The sequence below is a fragment of the Phaenicophaeus curvirostris genome, chromosome 25 (assembly GCF_032191515.1).
Source record: "Phaenicophaeus curvirostris isolate KB17595 chromosome 25, BPBGC_Pcur_1.0, whole genome shotgun sequence".
Classification (NCBI taxonomy): domain Eukaryota; kingdom Metazoa; phylum Chordata; class Aves; order Cuculiformes; family Cuculidae; genus Phaenicophaeus; species Phaenicophaeus curvirostris.
In genome coordinates this window covers 4,874,174-4,890,647 of record NC_091416.1, presented here as the reverse complement: position 1 = coordinate 4,890,647, position 16,474 = coordinate 4,874,174, and the positions used below count along the sequence as shown (strand labels likewise).

The following is a 16,474-nucleotide window of genomic DNA, read 5'->3' as shown; positions in this document are numbered from 1 at the left end:
CCCTTTCCCAAAACCTTTAGCAAGCCCCTCTTAGGAGTGAAAATAGCCCCTTGTGCCTCAGTTTCCCCACTTGCAGAAAGGAGGGAAGCCAGGGATTCAGGACTTTGAGGCATCACCTACGCAGCATCCCTGCTTCACCTCACCTTACCCCATCTTTGCAGCCTGGTACCCCCTCAGCCCTCCTGTTACCCACAGCAAGGAGGAGCCCGCATCGGCGGGGAGCTGCTGCCCAGTCAGGAGAGCCCCAAAAAGCACAACCTGCCCAAAGGAAAAGAGAAAAAAAAATGTTGCTTACAGTTACTCCAGGATGCTCCATGCATTCAGCTAGCAGGCTTCTTCGTGCCTTCATCCTTGGGCTGGGAACGTGCAGGTTGGGTCAGGAAAGGTGGGCACACCCCAAAAATCCACACACACTCATTTTTATCCACAGAGGGTGGTTAAAGTGTGTAGCTGGACATGGGAACACATTTCAGAGCAAGGCTAGTTCTGTTTTCTCCCAACTTTTACCCTGCTTTTTATTTCCTCTTGTGTTAAAGCACCATCAGGCTAAGAATAGCAGAGCTCCTAAAATCATTAAGGCTGGAGAAGACCTCTAAAATCATCAAGTCCAACCATCAGACATTGTTCTGAGTCTACCTGCAACTCCTTGGAGCTGGCAACACATCTTCTCAGCCTTTTTTTCTGTAACAAGAGGATAACAAGAAGAAAACCACCCCCTCATATCCACATGCTGACCCAGAATACTTATTTGGGTGGAGAAGCTAGATCCAAACACCCCAAAATTGCTAGTGAAAGGTGGAAACCCAGCCAGAGTGAACTGCATAATGTGGTTGTACTTCCACTGCCGAGCTGTTCTGTGAAGAGGGGAAGATTTACAGGTTGTGAGCACTCACAGTGCTGAATGGAAGCACCTGCTTTAATGGGAACACAAATGGGTTTACAGGGAAAAAGCTGGGATGCATGCTTTGTGGCTGAAGAGCATGAGCATCCCTCAGAAACAGGACTGATATTTCCTAAATACAATCCATGCTGTCTGTAAAGGAGAAAAATCTCTTCTGCTCCGGTACCCGAAGAGGTTGCAAGTCTGGAAGAGCTGCTGGGTTTTCTGGAGAAAAACCTATTTGCCAGCAGGTACCTGAGGACCCGCAGCACAGCTGAGCTGCATATCCTGAGCTCAGCTCTGCAGAAACATCCTTCCCTGCCTCTGCAAGACACCTGAGAGCCCAAAGAAGGCCAATGGCATCTTGGCTTTGATCAGAAATGGTGTGACCAGCAGGTCCAGGGAGGTTCTTCTCCCTCTGGACTCGGCACTGGTGAGACCGCTCCTCGAATCCTGTGTTCAGTTCTGGGCCCCTCACCACAAGAAGGATGTTGAGGCTCTGGAGCGAGTCCGGAGAAGAGCAACAAAGCTGGTGAGGGGGCTGGAGAACAGGCCTTATGAGGAACGGCTGAGAGAGCTGGGGGTGTTTAGCCTGGAGAAGAGGAGGCTGAGGGGAGACCTCATTGCTCTCTCCAACTACCTGAAAGGAGGTTGTGGAGAGGAGGGAGCTGGGCTCTTCTCCCAAGGGACAGGGGACAGGACGAGAGGGAATGGCCTCAAGCTCCACCAGGGGAGATTTAGGCTGGACATTAGAAAAAAATTTTTCACGGAAAGGGTGATTGGGCACTGGCAGAGGCTGCCCAGGGAGGGGGTTGAGTCACCTTCCCTGGAGGGGTTTAAGGGATGGGTGGGCGAGGTGCTGAGGGACATGGGTTAGTGTTTGATGGGAATGGTTGGACTCGATGATCTGGTGGGTCTCTTCCAACCTGGTTATTCTATGATTCTATGATTTGTATTAAACAGCGCTGCCTTTATGGAAATACTGAGAGGAAGGAAAGAAGAAATTTGTTAAATCTTGTCATTTTACTGTTCTGAAATAAAGGGCACGCAGCGCTGCCCACATTTATGAGGCCATTCAGAGCTGATTTATCGCTTGAGACCACAGAGACAAAATCAAGCCATTACAACCTTTTAAAAGCTTTCTTGCAACAAACTAAAAATATCCATTGCTGGCAGATGCAGCTGTCAATAAGGAATTTAAGAACTCAGTATGAAGAGTGGAAAGAGTGCAAAGTCTTGATAAACATCTCACCTTGTGTCTTACTCAGTAGGAAACAAGTAGTTTATAGTGCTAATTGTAAAGGGCATTTTACATTGAATCAATTAAATGAAAATCTTTTAAACCCTTTTTAAAAAGGGACCTTTTTAAGTTAACAGGTGATTTTAATTGGAACCATGGGACTTGCATCATGGGAGGTGGGTTGGGTTTCTTTGTTGTGATTTTTTTTCGGCTGCATTCAGTATAGGGGAAAATCGATCCACTTCCATCAGCATCTGAACTCCTAGAGTCTTGCAAGTCGGATGGTGAAGCAAAGCAAGAATTACAGTTTGCTCTGGTTTCGCAGGGCTTTTTCCTAGCAATTAAATACGTCTCCACCATAACTCCTTAACTGTGAAAGGTGCAGGAAAATTCAAAGCTGAGTTACCTTAGGATACCGTTTTTATTCAGCATCCCCTGCTGTAGCCCACTATAAAATACCATACATTTTTAGGGGTAATTTATCTTTAGAGAAGCTGTCACATATCCCAGCGGACACAATCCAAAGCAGTAATTGCATGTGAGAACCATTTTACTTTTAAATTCCTTTCCTTACTTCTTCACGACCAAAAGGATGCTCTGCAGAAGGATAGGCAGCAGGCGATGCTTCGAGCCCGAGGGACTAATGCCGCCAGCAAAAAGCTTCCCTCAAAAGCAAATGGCACTTTCAGCAATTGCCTTTTAGAGCCTGTGAATTCCTTCGCTTCCCATCAAATCTAGCGCTATCTGCCTTGCAAAGCCTCAAGGTGCGGTCCAGAAACACCAGCTGCCCACTAGGGAGGAGGCTACGGAAACCCAAAGGAAGGAATAACACACAGTCCTTGGGTAAAGACTTGGAACTGGTTCCCTCCATGGAGTCCTAGAGGCAGAAATGAGCTGGGTTAACCTGTGCATCCCTTGAAAACAAACTTCAGCCTTTGAGTCTCACCTCCTAAAAGCCCGAGGGCAATGTCTAGTGTATCTAATCCGAATGGGACAGCTGAGATCCATGGGAGCTCTTGGAGGGGGAGGAAGGTTTGCAGATCCGCAAGGAGGGTAGCAAATGCATCACAAAACCTACCTGTGGATTCTTCATTGCCACTTAGAAGAAAGCTCATCCTTTAGTTTAAACCCATTACTCCTTGTCCTGTCAGGAGAGGCCTTGCTAAAAAGTCCCTCCCCAGCTTTCCTGGAGCCCCTTTCAGCACTGGAAGCTGCTCTAAGGTCTCCCTGGAGCCTTCTCTTCTCCTGGCTGAACAACCCCAACTCTCCCAGCCGCACTTGGATCATCGTCATGGCCTGTTCTGGACTTGCTCCAACAGCTCCATGTCCTCAAAGCTCCTTCCCCGTGGAGCTGAATCCTCTTGCCAAGCAGCCAGGAGCTTCAGAGATAGCTTTAGCTAAATACCCCATCCCACTGCCAGGAGTGATTTCATAGCCCCCTTGTCCTTTCCTAATCCTACAGTGACTTTCTTGCACTCGCACACCTCCTATTCCCAAACTGTTGGGCAACAGCGGCTCCAGAAAGCCGGCAAACGCCTCCCACATCCTGAGAGGGCAGGTGGGGAAACTGAGGCAAGGCTGGTGACTCACTGTATGAGGTGTTGGGGAGGGGGAGAGAAGGCAGCAATCCAGCCTCCTCATCTCCGGCATCGCACCCACTGTTCCGGCGTGGAATTGATGTGCTTCTGCCGTGCACTAAGTGATTAGTCTGTGGCTTCGCTGAGTGTAAAGTTATGGAGTGAGAGATCCAATCACAGGCACAACTCTGGCTGCGCTGCCGGCTTATTTGAAAGGGTAAGTGTTCTGCATTTTTTTTCATGCCTGCAACAATCTAGACAAATAGGCTTTTAAATTAAGCAGTGATTTGGAATATAAGTGAGTGCATTTAAGCTGCTAAGAGATGGAAAGATCCTAATGGCTGAAATATTTGTCATATCACAAATAAACTGGCTGTGTCGGGAGCTACTAATATAACTAATTTTTACCAAATCCTTCACTGCTCTGTGATAGAAAATGAGGTCAGCATAGGTTGAGGCAACACAAAATGAGCAGCTGCTGGAAGGCAGCATAGAATACTGATAAAGGACTCTGAGAAACTGTATCGCCTGCCCGCAGGAAAAAGGAATCAGTTTGTTCAAATTAAGATATAGCTTTTCCAGAGCATCCAGGGTTTTAATGAAAAGGTGCCAACGAATACAGGCTTTCAGTGGATCTGGAATACAAATGCGTACTGAGACACCTCCTCGAAGCCTCGCTGTCCCTGGGTTCTCTGTGTTTTAATGCTGAGGTCTGTGTGACTTTCAAAAGGCACCGGGATGTCAGGGAGGGCAGGAGCGTGCCCTGGTGCAGTTCATGAGAGTCCCTGGGGTTGCTGCAGTGCCCTTGGCTCCTATGGGGTTTTCCAGTTAAGGGAATTAAACCCTGGCTTAATGTGCCACTCACAAGGAGGAAAAAGTGAAATGGAGAGGAATTGAGAGGACTTGGCCCGCTTTAACAGCAAACAAACAAGCCCAAAGCCCACAGAAATTGTGCCAGAAAGAGCTCTTGCACCGCTAGATATTCAGGAACAAAGAGCAGCCCCTCCAAAACCAACTGGGTTTTGCTGTGACCCCATACGATGCCATCACACCCATACAAGATGCTCCAAGTCACCACATCGAGGATAACACACCCGGGAAAAAGAGGCAAACGCTCAGTGTCAGAGATGCAGAGACAGACTGTGTTTTGCCTACCACACTTTTAAGGCTGCCTCAAACATTTGGGACCAAATGGGATGCAGCCATACTCTGGGTATATGAGAAAAACAACAGAATTGTTTTCATTCCTATAAAAAAAAATCAAGAATACTTTGGAAAGGGAATCTCTTTGCTCCTTTATAGATGTCAATAACCTGTCTTGGAATACAAGGAGGATTTTGGTTGTAATAGTTGGCCTTTTTCATCCCAAATGAGTCAAAAAAAGCAAGTAAGTCCATTGGTTAAGTGGGAAACTGAGGCACGGGGAAACTGAGGCACAGGGAAACTGAGGCACGGGGAAACTAAGGCATGATATATCTTCCACAAGGGAAGAGGCCAAGTGTTTTCTCCACTGTGGCAGTCTGGGAGTGACCCCATCGTGGCAAAAAGAGGTCAGAGGAGGAGGAAGGTTCTTAGTTGGGCTGATCTGCTAAGGCAGCGCCACTCCTGTATAATCCCATGTCCCCGTGCCATGTGAGAGGCCGGTGTCACCGAGAGCGGCTCTCCTGGGATCAATACACCGAGAGCCTCGGCAGGGGAACAGCAACCACTTGGGAGCACCCGGCAATTTAAGAAAAATAAGATCAACATGGATTAACAATAAAACATAAAGCTCGTCGCACTTCCTAAATGGAATGGTAGAAGGGCTCATATTTGATAACCATTAAATGGTTTAATGAAATAATTATAACCCAGACTCCTGAGCCCGGCCGCAATCAATAACTATGAGCTCTAAGCAACAGCATGATCCAAGTTCTGCCATTTTCACAGTGCTCCCCAGCAGGCAGCGTGTGCGACTATAAATGCGATTGACAGTAAAGTTGCATTAAAACATCCCCATCAAGGGCAATAATAGATTAAAGGCCACTGAGACGCTGCAGTTGGCTGGTCAATACGCTTTATTTTCTGCATCACCCCCAATTTTGCCACCCTCCTGCACACTATTAGTGGGAGTCGATTTGCTGTCAATGAGGAGCCCTGGCAAAAGATGCATTAATGCACGCTCACAAAAGCAGTGCGCATGGCATTATCACTTCACTCACTTTCAAATTACAACCTAATGCAGTCTCCAGGCAGCTTGTGACATGTTAACACTATGTGCGGTTTGTTGCAATCGGGCTAAATATTTCATGTTTAAAGATTTCATCAGAGATTTGATGACAGAAATAAACTACTGCCCGGTGGGAAATCATTCCGAATAATAGAATTAGGCAGTGTTGGAAAATCGACAGAAAAGGGAGGATGATGTGGGATAGTGGAATCACAGAATCATAGAATAGTTTGGGTTGGAAGCGACCTCAAAGCCCATCTAGTTCCACCCCTGCCATGGGCAGGGACACCTCCCACTGGATCAGGGGCTCCAAGCCCCATCCATCCTGGCCTTGAACGCCTCCAGGGATGGGGCAGCCTCAGCTTCCCTGGGCAACGTGTTCCAGTGTCTCACTGCTCTCATGGTGAAGAAATTCCTCCTTATGTCCAGTCTAAATCTCCAGTTTATACCCATTGTCCCTTGTCCTACCACCACAAGCCTTTGTAAACAGTCCCTCCCCAGCTTTCTTGTAGCCCCTTCAGGTACTGGAAGGTCACTATAAGGTCTCCTTGGAGCCTTTTCTTCTCCAGGCTGAACAACCCCAACTCTCTCAGCCTGTCCTCGTATGGGAGATGCTCCAGCTCTTGGATCATCCTTGGACCCTCCTCTGGACCCTTTCCAACAGCTCCATATCCTTCTTATTTTGAGGATTCCAGAACTGGACACAGTCCTCCAGATGAGGTCTCAGAAGAGAGGAACAGAGGAGCAGAATCACCCCACTAAAGAAGAGCAAGAAAAGCAGGAGGACTGAGCAGAGTGCTGCTGAGTACCCACCTGCCTGCTAACCAAAAGCGGCATTATTAATGAATCCAGTGATGGGGCAGAGATTAAAAACCAGGCAATCGCCTCTACCTTGCTCCCAGATACCAGGCTTAGGTGCCCTGTTGCTGCTCTTAGATGTCAAAGCATTCACATGATTCACAAGATGCAGGTGGATACACCTGGATGTTTGCTTTATCTTCATAGAATCAGAGAGTCATAGAATGGTTTGGATCGGAGGGGAACATGAAGGTCAGCCAATTGCAGCCGCCCTGCAGTGAGCAGGGACATCTTTATCCCAATCTCATTGCTCAAAGCCTCATCCAACCTGGCCTTGAACACCTCCAGGGCTGGGACAGCCACGATTTCCCTGAGCAACCTGTGCCACGGCTTCACCACCCTCATCAAAAAGAATTTGTTCCCAAGATCTAATTTAAACTTCCCTTCTTTTAGTTTAAAACCATTAACCCTGGTCCTATGGCTGCAGACCCCGGTAAAAAGTTTATCCCCATCTTTCTTAAAAGCCTCCTTTAAGTATGGAAAGGACGAAGCTTATCAACCAGCTCATAACTGGCAGAGCATCTAGCGTGACCCCCTCGAATGCCTTTCTTGGGTGCTGACTTGAGGGCACAGCTCGACGGCAGCAAACCTATTAATCCTTGCTTTTTTCAAGCCTCCAGGACCTCTGCATTGACTACCTCCTCCAGCAAGCGCTCCTGTCTTTCAGCTGGAACAAAACAGCCCCGGAGTCAATCGCGTGATGAAAAAACAGGCACTTGACCAGGGAGAGGAGACAAGTACTGAGGCTCAGCAGAGAGAAGGCTGCTTGGTCTCCTGGTTTAGCTGCGTTTCGCCTTTAGAGCCAGCCCTTCTATAATGGCAATTTGAGATCACAGCTTTGATTCCTGCCTTTTCCTTGCAGCCAGCTGTTGCCACCCACTGCTGAACACCCAGCGCTCCATTTTTCTGAGCCATTTTTGTTATTTTCTCTTTTTGTGTGCGGAGGGAGTTCCTAAGGGCTATTTTAAAGAGTTAACAGCACCTTTGCCATTGCTGGACATTAGGGAGTTCCCTCTTCTCCAAAAAAGTCAAGCATAGCCTGGTTAATTACCCTCAAGGCTACCGCAGATTATGAATCTGGGTTTTCTTGCAAATCATGAGTGTTTAACCCCAAAATAATGCTTTCTTCATCAGGAAACTCTGAAAGCTTCCTCAAAGCTCCCTTTCTTTGCATTTTCTTGTGTGTCTGTAGGAATTAAACCAAGTCTGACTCCCAGTGCAAACACAAGTTCCCCTCCCTCGCAAGCAGAGGGCTTAACAGTAAAGAGTTTCACAATAAAGCCATACAAGGAACCCAGAACTTTTTTCTTACCTCTGCTCCTGGACTCCCTGTGCAACCCTTAGGCTGTGGTTTTCTAAGAACCTGAATTAGGTGCTTGAATAGAGCTGCTTGGAAGATCAGCCTGACTTTTCCCCAGCTTTGTCTTCCCACCTGTTAGCAGGAACCAAGCTCTTCCCCAGCTGGGCTCTGACTCCAGCAAAAATCTATAAGCCCAACCATAGCCTGCATACCTCTATCCCAGTTTTATTAACAAATAAATGCTCTCTGCCTCTCTTTCTCTGTCTCTTACACACACAAATATACAGAGAATTGGGTAATACCCCAAAGCAGGAGCTTTTACAGGGGCAAGTAACATGTTCCTTGCCACAGCACTCTGCAGCCCTGAAAACAGACACCAAAACACTTGGGAAAGAAAAAGAGGTTTGATTCACCTTGGTGAAGGTACCCAGAAAGCACTCCGCAGTGTCCAAGCAGACTACTGAGCTTGTAAAACAAGCCCTCAAGCTAATTCCTGCCTTGTGAGCAGGCTATGCAGCATTCCTGTGTTACCTGCAAGGGAATCAAAGGTTCCTCCGCAGCAGAACCAAATCCAGCCTCTTCTGGCCAAATATCAAATAAAAATCCTCCCTGAAGCTCATTCACTGAGACATTTTTTGATGCTTTCCCCTCAGACAGGTGACACTGGTCACCTCACTGACACTGGATAGATCTCAGTTTAGCTGGACTTTAGTCCACCGACTGCTCTTCAGCCTCTAGAGCATCCGAAAGCAGCAGGGACAGACCCACCTGGACCTCAGTGTGAAATCACCCAGAACTATTCCCTCGTGACTGCTATACCAGACAGACAGACTCGGAAAAGGTCCTCACAGCAGGGAATTAGACCTTACAAAGAAGAAATAGATGTATCATGGGGTGCAGGAGCCCATCAGCCCAAGATCAAGCCGTTGCAATAGCTGCTTGGCTGCAGAATTTGCCTCTTGCAATGACCTCTTGTCACCCCAGGTACAGCATAGCTGCTTCTGTGTGCCCAGATGGAGATAGATCTTGCTCATCGGTGAATAAAATGAAGTTGAGTAGCCTGCCTCTTTGCAAGAAACCAAATAAGACACCACTCTCCAACCCCCATTTTCATTCAGCCTCCCCTGCAGCAATAAAAGCATCACACACTCCTAATGGGAGATGCTTCTAAGGATGAATTAAACACCATAAACTGTTTTTTTGGGATTTAATTCAGAACCTGGGGGGTGAGCAAGCAGTAGAAGCTCCTCTGTACCATTCTGTGGTCGGGTGCTGCCGTCTGGTGGCCCAGTGCCTTGGTGGGGGGGGTCCCAGCCCCCCCTCAGGGCAGGCCTCAAGATCAAATGCATTAAATCATTGGGGTGCAACAACAGTCTGATTGCACGGTGGTCTTCTCCTGCCCCTATTCTGAGTGTAATTAATGTTTTGGTTCTTCCCTAATTATTATCAGGGGGAGGTCTACAAGAAATACAGAGAGGGGCTCTTGATCAGGCAGTGCAGGGATAGCATGAGGAGGAGCAGTTTACAGCTGAAAGAGGGGAGATTGAGATGAGATCTTGGGGAGAAATGTTTTCGTGTGAGGGTGGTTGCTCAGAGCAGGGGTGGCTGCCCTGTCCCTGGAGGCGTTCAAGGCCAGGTTGGATGGGGCTTGGAGCCCCTGATCCAGTGGGAGATGTCCCTGCCCATGGCAGGGGTGCGACTGGGTGGGATTTAATGTCCCTCCAGACCCAAAGTAGCCCATGATTCTATCAGCAGGCACAGACAACACGGGGATACAAAGGGACAGTCCTGCCACCCCACTAGCCTACCCTAAGGGCACCTGCTGCTCTGGAACGGTCTTCTCTTCAGGGTTTGTGTTGAAAGCAGTGGTCAGAGCAGAGGGACACAGTAGTTGGTGCTGAGCAGGGTTAAAACCTTTTCTGCTTCTCACACTGACCCCTCAGTGAGTGGGAGGGGCACAAGGAGCTTGAAGGGGACAGGAACAGGACAGCAGACCCCAGCTGAGCTCCGAGATCCCTACCCCCTACCATACAATGCCTCGCTGTCCACATAAAGCTCAGGGGAGGCAGTGAGAGCAATGCTATTTTGTCTTTTTAAGTCACACTACATGCAATGCCCGAGGGAGTAAGCAGTGAATGCACTCCATGTTTTGCTTTGGTTACACTTAGAGCTCTTGCTTTAAGTGTTTAGTCTTTACCCAACCCACTAGCTTTTTTTAGTTTTACCCTTCTGATTCTCTCTCCCATCCCACGAGGAGGCTGAAAGAGCAGCTGAGTTCAACTACGATGCCCACCCAGGAAATAAAAATAAGGATTCAGGTTTTTTTTCTGGATTTCAGAGAGCCATTTGATGCCACTTCCCTCAGGTACAGGCTGCTGAAAAACCAGCTGAACTGCACGGTTTGAAGGGATGTATCCCAAAAGTCCTACAGCTGATGGATTTGTGAGGTACTAAGGACCCCACTCCTCTCCCTGCAGGGCTCAGTGATGCCTAGGAACCTATTCCCCATCCAACTCCATTTCTCCAGCCTCTCCCCCTCCATAAACACAACCTCACAGCTTTTGAGGCTTTATTTTTTAATGTTTATTAAAAAAAATGAAGCTTTTTAAGTTAGAAACATATGCGTAGAGCCTTCGCTAACCCTTGCTATTAGCTCCGAAGTACTGACATGCTAATTTACCATTAATCTTGTATACAAAGAAGCAAACGCAGAAACATTGTGATGCCCATTAAATAGTTTTTATTCCTTAGGACTTTTAATTGCATTTCCACTCGTTTACAGTACTGTAAAGTGCAATGGTATCCATCTCCCCTCCTGTGCACATGTTCAAGTATTTAAAATGCCCAGAAAATGCTTTTTGTTTTTTTCTCATTTGTACAGCAGCTCAGTTATGGAGTTTTCATCTGGCAAAGTGAACCCCTGGTGTGCCTACAGGTTTGGGTCCTTCTACCCCCATCCGGAGGCCCCTCCAACACTAACTGCTAGTGGAATGCATCCCTCCCTGGCTTTAGTCCACCTCTTCGATGGTTGGTCCAGAGGAGGCTCCACCAGATGGAGGAGCTCCACCACCAGGGAATCCACCAGGCATGCCCCCAGGCATCCCACCCGGCATTCCTCCAGCACTCTGGTAGAGCTTGGTGATGATGGGGTTGCACACCTTCTCCAGCTCTTTCTGCTGGTGCTCAAACTCCTCCTTCTCAGCAGTCTGAAAGAGGAAAGGACAAAAGCTCAGAAGAGGCTCCTCACTACAGGAATTCTAAGTCCAGAAGTGGCCCTACCAGAGGCTTCTCTGTTTCAAGACCCTATTTTTAGAGTCTCTAGCCCCACCAAGTCAGATTTACACCAACAGGATGCAAGATTATTTCTGCTTGGCCTAACTCCAACATAACAAACCTACTAAAATTTAGACTCCCTCAAATCACTTTAAGAACTTGTATTCCCTCTCCTGGAGGAACAGGACCTCATTCTAAGTCAGGAGATTGTCTTACTAGTTAAGTAGCCAGCTGGAACAAAAAGGACTTGAAAACTATTACATTTACCAGCTGTGGTCGCTCAGACATCCAAGGAAGGTACTTGGACCAACACAAGTCTTTCGACTTCTGGTGGAAACTACGAATGGCTTTGGAATCACTTTCATCACAGCAACCAGTTCTCCTTCCTCTTAAGCACCGCAAGTCATCTCTTACCCAGCACTGAATGTGACATACCTGATTCTTGTCCAGCCAGTTGATAATCTCATTGCATTTGTCCAGGATTTTCTGCTTGTCTTCATCAGAGATCTTGCCCTGGAGCTTCTCATCTTCCACAGTCGCCTTCATGTTGAAGGCATAGGACTCCAGGGAGTTCTTGGATGACACCTTATCACGCTGCTTCTCATCTTCTGCTTTGTATTTCTCTGCTTCCTGAACCATCCGCTCAATGTCTTCCTTGCTCAGCCGGCCTGCAGAGAAACAGCATTTCAGATCAGTTTTCTTGTCATTACTGGTGGAGCATTACAACCTCCCACAGATTGCAAAAAACTATCAGGTGCTTTGCAGTTAAACATCGTGCACCTCCATAAAAGCTCATGAACTACTGCACAGGTAACAAGGCTCGTGGTTCTGAAGGCACACACAGCTTTGTAGCCAAGTCTGACCCCGAATCCCACCTAAACATGTGACCCTTACCCTTGTCATTTGTTATCGTGATCTTGTTTTCCTTGCCAGTGCTCTTATCCACAGCAGAGACATTCAGGATGCCGTTTGCATCGATATCAAATGTTACTTCAATCTGAGGAACACCTCTGGGAGCAGGGGGGATACCAGTCAGCTCAAACTTGCCCAGCAAGTTGTTGTCCTTGGTCATGGCACGTTCTCCTTCATATACCTAGGAAGAAAAAGCAGCACATCAAGTCACAAGTTTGACTATGCACTTAAAACCATAATGGAATGTTATCCTCAAGTAATGCGGTCGCTCAGACATCCAAGGAAGGTACTTGGACCAACACAAGTCTTTCGACTTCTGGTGGAAACTACGAATGGCTTTGGAATCACTTTCATCACAGCAACCAGGTTTTACTGTTACCACCCCTTCTCAACAGAAGGCCTCTGGCACGATTAATTATCAACCACTGCAGGTGTTGATGGGGCCTAACATTAACTGAGCACATCATCAGCTCACCCCAGTGCTGCTTGCCTACCTGGATCAGCACACCAGGCTGGTTATCCGAGTAAGTAGTGAATGTCTGAGTCTGCTTGGTGGGGATGGTGGTGTTCCGTTTGATCAGCACTGTCATGACTCCTCCAGCAGTCTCAATACCAAGAGACAGAGGAGTCACATCCAACAGCAGCAGATCCTGCACGTTCTCAGATTTGTCTCCAGACAGGATGGCAGCCTGCACAGCTGTGGAAAAGAAAAAAATGGTGAGAGACCTTTAACAGACAAGACTGTCCACTACAATTAATCCCATGGCTCGCTCAGACATCCAAGGAAGGTTTTGGCCATCATGGGACTTCTGGTGGAAACTACGAATGGCTTTGGAACCAGATTCATCATTGCAAGTCAGGATAAGCTTCTTACTGCTTCAAGAAGCCTTATCAATTGCGGTGGAATATCCAAGGCCTACACCAGTACTGCTGAAATTGCAGTTCAGACAGTACAGAGTTTGCCAAGACCGCCCAACTTCAAACATGCAAAAGAAGTATTTTCATCCTTACCTGCACCATAAGCCACAGCCTCATCAGGGTTGATGCTCTTGTTCAGCTCCTTGCCATTGAAGAAATCCTGCAGCAGTTTCTGAATCTTTGGGATACGAGTAGAGCCACCAACCAGGACGATGTCATGGATCTGCGATTTGTCAAGTTTGGCATCCCGCAGGGCCTTTTCCACAGGATCCAGGGTGCCACGGAACAGGTCAGCGTTCAGCTCTTCAAAGCGAGCTCTAGTAATGGATGTGTAGAAGTCGATACCCTCATAGAGAGAATCAATTTCAATACTGGCCTGTGTGCTGGATGACAGGGTGCGCTTTGCACGCTCACAGGCAGTGCGGAGGCGGCGAACTGCCCTCTTGTTCTCGCTGATATCTTTCTTGTGCTTGCGCTTGAATTCAGCGATGAAGTGGTTGACCATGCGGTTATCAAAGTCTTCTCCACCCAAGTGAGTGTCACCTGCAGTGGATTTCACCTCGAAGATGCCATCTTCAATAGTCAGAATTGACACATCAAAGGTGCCACCCCCAAGGTCGAAGATAAGAACATTCCGTTCAGCACCAACCTAGGAGAAAGGGATAAATTTTCATAAAGCAATTCATTTTCTACTGCTGGTGCAGGTTTAGTGGCTGGACACCAGTCACTCCGTAACATACCTTTTTGTCCAGACCATAGGCTATCGCAGCAGCTGTTGGCTCATTGATGATTCGCAGAACATTGAGCCCTGCAATGGTTCCAGCATCTTTTGTAGCCTGGCGCTGTGAGTCGTTGAAATAAGCTGGTACAGTCACTACGGCGTTAGTAACAGTCTGCAAAGATGATAAAATATATCAGTTACAAACACTAACTACTCAAGCCTACAGAATTAGAAAGATTTTAAAATCCTAAGCCTCACCTTTCCAAGATATGCTTCTGCAATTTCCTTCATTTTGGTTAAAACCATAGAAGAAATTTCTTCTGGGTAGAAACTCTTTGTCTCGCCTTTATATTCCACCTGGACTTTTGGTCTGCCAGCATCATTCACCACAGTGAAAGGCCAGTGCTTCATGTCAGACTGGACAACAGAATCATCAAATCTACGCCCAATCAACCGCTTTGCATCTGGGAAAAAGAGTAGTTTGCCACATTAAACACTTCCATTCACAAGTGAGAATACAAGCTTCTTCCTAAAAAGCTGTGCCCAAAGCCCTGTAGTGCTAATTGACCTAAAATCCATACTGCCTAATCCAGACCTTGCTGCAGTCACTGCTTGGTTTCACCTCTCGCATACGCACAAACTGACATACATCAACTCACAGACAACAAGCAAAGCTGTGCACTGACCTCAGTGCAGTCTATGAAACCTGAGCTAGGCAACTGGTCAAGATCACTTAACACTAACTGCAAAGAATGTGCAGCAATGAAAATGTTTTAACTGTAAGGCATGTGTTTTCTGTAAGAGCTTAATTATTGGTACTGCAAGAAATGGTCAGACTAAAAACAAATCCGAAGTTTTCATTCCCTTGAGGAAGCTTTAATTCTGCTCTATCAGTAGAGCAAACATCTGTTATAGCTACCCTGAGCTCTGTGCATGAAAACACCAATTTTCCAACCTTACCAAAAACTGTGTTGGTTGGATTCATGGCGACTTGGTTCTTGGCAGCATCACCAATCAACCTCTCCGTATCCGTGAAGGCGACATAGCTCGGCGTGGTCCGGTTACCCTGATCATTTGCAATGATTTCCACCTTCCCATGTTGGAATACACCAACACAGGAATAGGTGGTGCCCAGATCAATTCCGACAGCTGGTCCCTTCGACATCTTGTCTGAAAAAAAGAAAGAAAATTCATTATAAAGTTGAAGTGGAATAGAAATTCATTGGTGCTGCCCCCGTTCCAGCACCCACGGGCGCCTCCTAGGTGGCTGCAGCCACGTGGACTCCATCTCCCACCACCCCCTGCAGCAGGGCAGACATCTTAACGCCCGCGGGCCATGTGCCTATTGGCCCCGCCCCCCCCGAACCCGCACTCCCCCCGCCCCTCCCCTTCCTCCGCCCCCGCCCGCCGGGGGGACCCGCCTCTTCCCCCCAACCCCCCCCTAGCCCGCAGCGCCCCCATCCCTCGGCCCCCTCCTTGCATCCACTGGAAACCCACAACCCCCTTTAATTCGCAGCCCCATGTGCCTCCATCCTCTTCCCGTCCGCACTGGGAAGGGAATCGCAGCTCCTGGCTCCCTTTCTCCCATGTTCCCACCCTTACCCCAACGTGCTTCCAGCCTCCCCCCAACCCCACGGACCGCAGTTCTCTTCCCTCCCACACAATAATCGCAACCCGTAGCCTCACAATCCCTGCTCTTCCTTCCTTCTCACCCTCCCCCCGACTTCCAGCATGAAAACCCACAACCCCAACCCCCCCACCCTCCCCTCCATGCCTTCAACCTCCCCCATACCGAACACCAACACCTCCCTCCCTTCTTTTCAGGGCTCCTTGTCCCCCACACCCACGAAAAATGCTTAAACTCCCTTTCTCTCTCTATCCCTTCCCCCAAATCCACTAAAATCCTGCAGCCCCACGCCCTACGGTCACCCAGGCCCTAAACCCCCTTTATCCCCGTCATCACAGAATAAAGGCGGGGGGGGTGTGCAGAACAACCGCCGAGAAATCGCATTTAAAACCAAAATAACCGGTATTGAAGGGAAAAATGGTCCCCACGGCGCCCCCCCATGCCCTTTGGAGACCCCCTCGCCTTCTGCGCACCACCCAAACCGCCTTTCAGGGCTCCCCCGGCCCGTTACCTGCTCGTCCCGGGCGCGCGGAGGACGCTGCACAGTGAAGGTTCCTGCTGAATGAGAGCGCTCGCCGCCCGCCCCGCCGCCTTTATATACCGGCGCAGAACCTTCCAGAAGGCCCCGCCCCCTCGGCGCGCCGCAGCCAATCAGCGCTCGCCTGCGCCCCCCGGCCGGCCAATCACCACCCGCGGCGGAAGCAGGAAGGGGCCGGGCCCGCCCGCCGGCCGGTATTCTCGAACCTTCATGCGCTTTCCTCGCTCCCCCCTCCCTCCAGCCGCCCCGGCCCCAACCGCAACGGGCGGGGGCGGGCGGGTGTGGGCGGGGCTTCGCTTGCGCGGGAGCCAATGAGAGCGGCTCCATTGCGGGTGACGTCACCGCTGAGCGTAGGCGGAGGGAGGGGAGGGGCGGGGGAGCGCAAAGGGCGCCGAGGAGTGAGCGGCAGCCAATCGCAGCG

General features: G+C 48.8%; 1 protein-coding gene and 3 non-coding genes across 4 annotated transcripts; all 4 read right to left on the bottom strand.

The window, feature by feature from the left end:
* Nucleotides 1-10,781: 10,781 nt before the first annotated feature.
* HSPA8 (heat shock protein family A (Hsp70) member 8) lies at nucleotides 10,782-16,142 on the bottom strand. Its single transcript, XM_069876274.1, has 9 exons — nucleotides 16,027-16,142; nucleotides 14,849-15,058; nucleotides 14,147-14,352; nucleotides 13,908-14,060; nucleotides 13,261-13,816; nucleotides 12,744-12,946; nucleotides 12,232-12,430; nucleotides 11,773-12,005; nucleotides 10,782-11,270 (listed from the first exon to the last, which is right to left on the bottom strand). The coding sequence occupies exons 2-9, from the start codon at nucleotides 15,051-15,053 to the stop codon at nucleotides 11,073-11,075; spliced, it is 1,953 nt and encodes a 650-aa protein (XP_069732375.1). The 5' UTR covers nucleotides 15,054-15,058; nucleotides 16,027-16,142; the 3' UTR covers nucleotides 10,782-11,072.
* On the bottom strand, nucleotides 11,614-11,710 carry LOC138730973 (small nucleolar RNA SNORD14). Its single transcript, XR_011339128.1, has one exon. It is a non-coding gene; the product is annotated as a small nucleolar RNA SNORD14 (small nucleolar RNA).
* Nucleotides 12,515-12,611, bottom strand: LOC138730971 (small nucleolar RNA SNORD14). The gene has a single exon (XR_011339127.1). It is a non-coding gene; the product is annotated as a small nucleolar RNA SNORD14 (small nucleolar RNA).
* LOC138730974 (small nucleolar RNA SNORD14) lies at nucleotides 13,017-13,104 on the bottom strand. Its single transcript, XR_011339129.1, has one exon. It is a non-coding gene; the product is annotated as a small nucleolar RNA SNORD14 (small nucleolar RNA).
* Nucleotides 16,143-16,474: the final 332 nt, after the last annotated feature.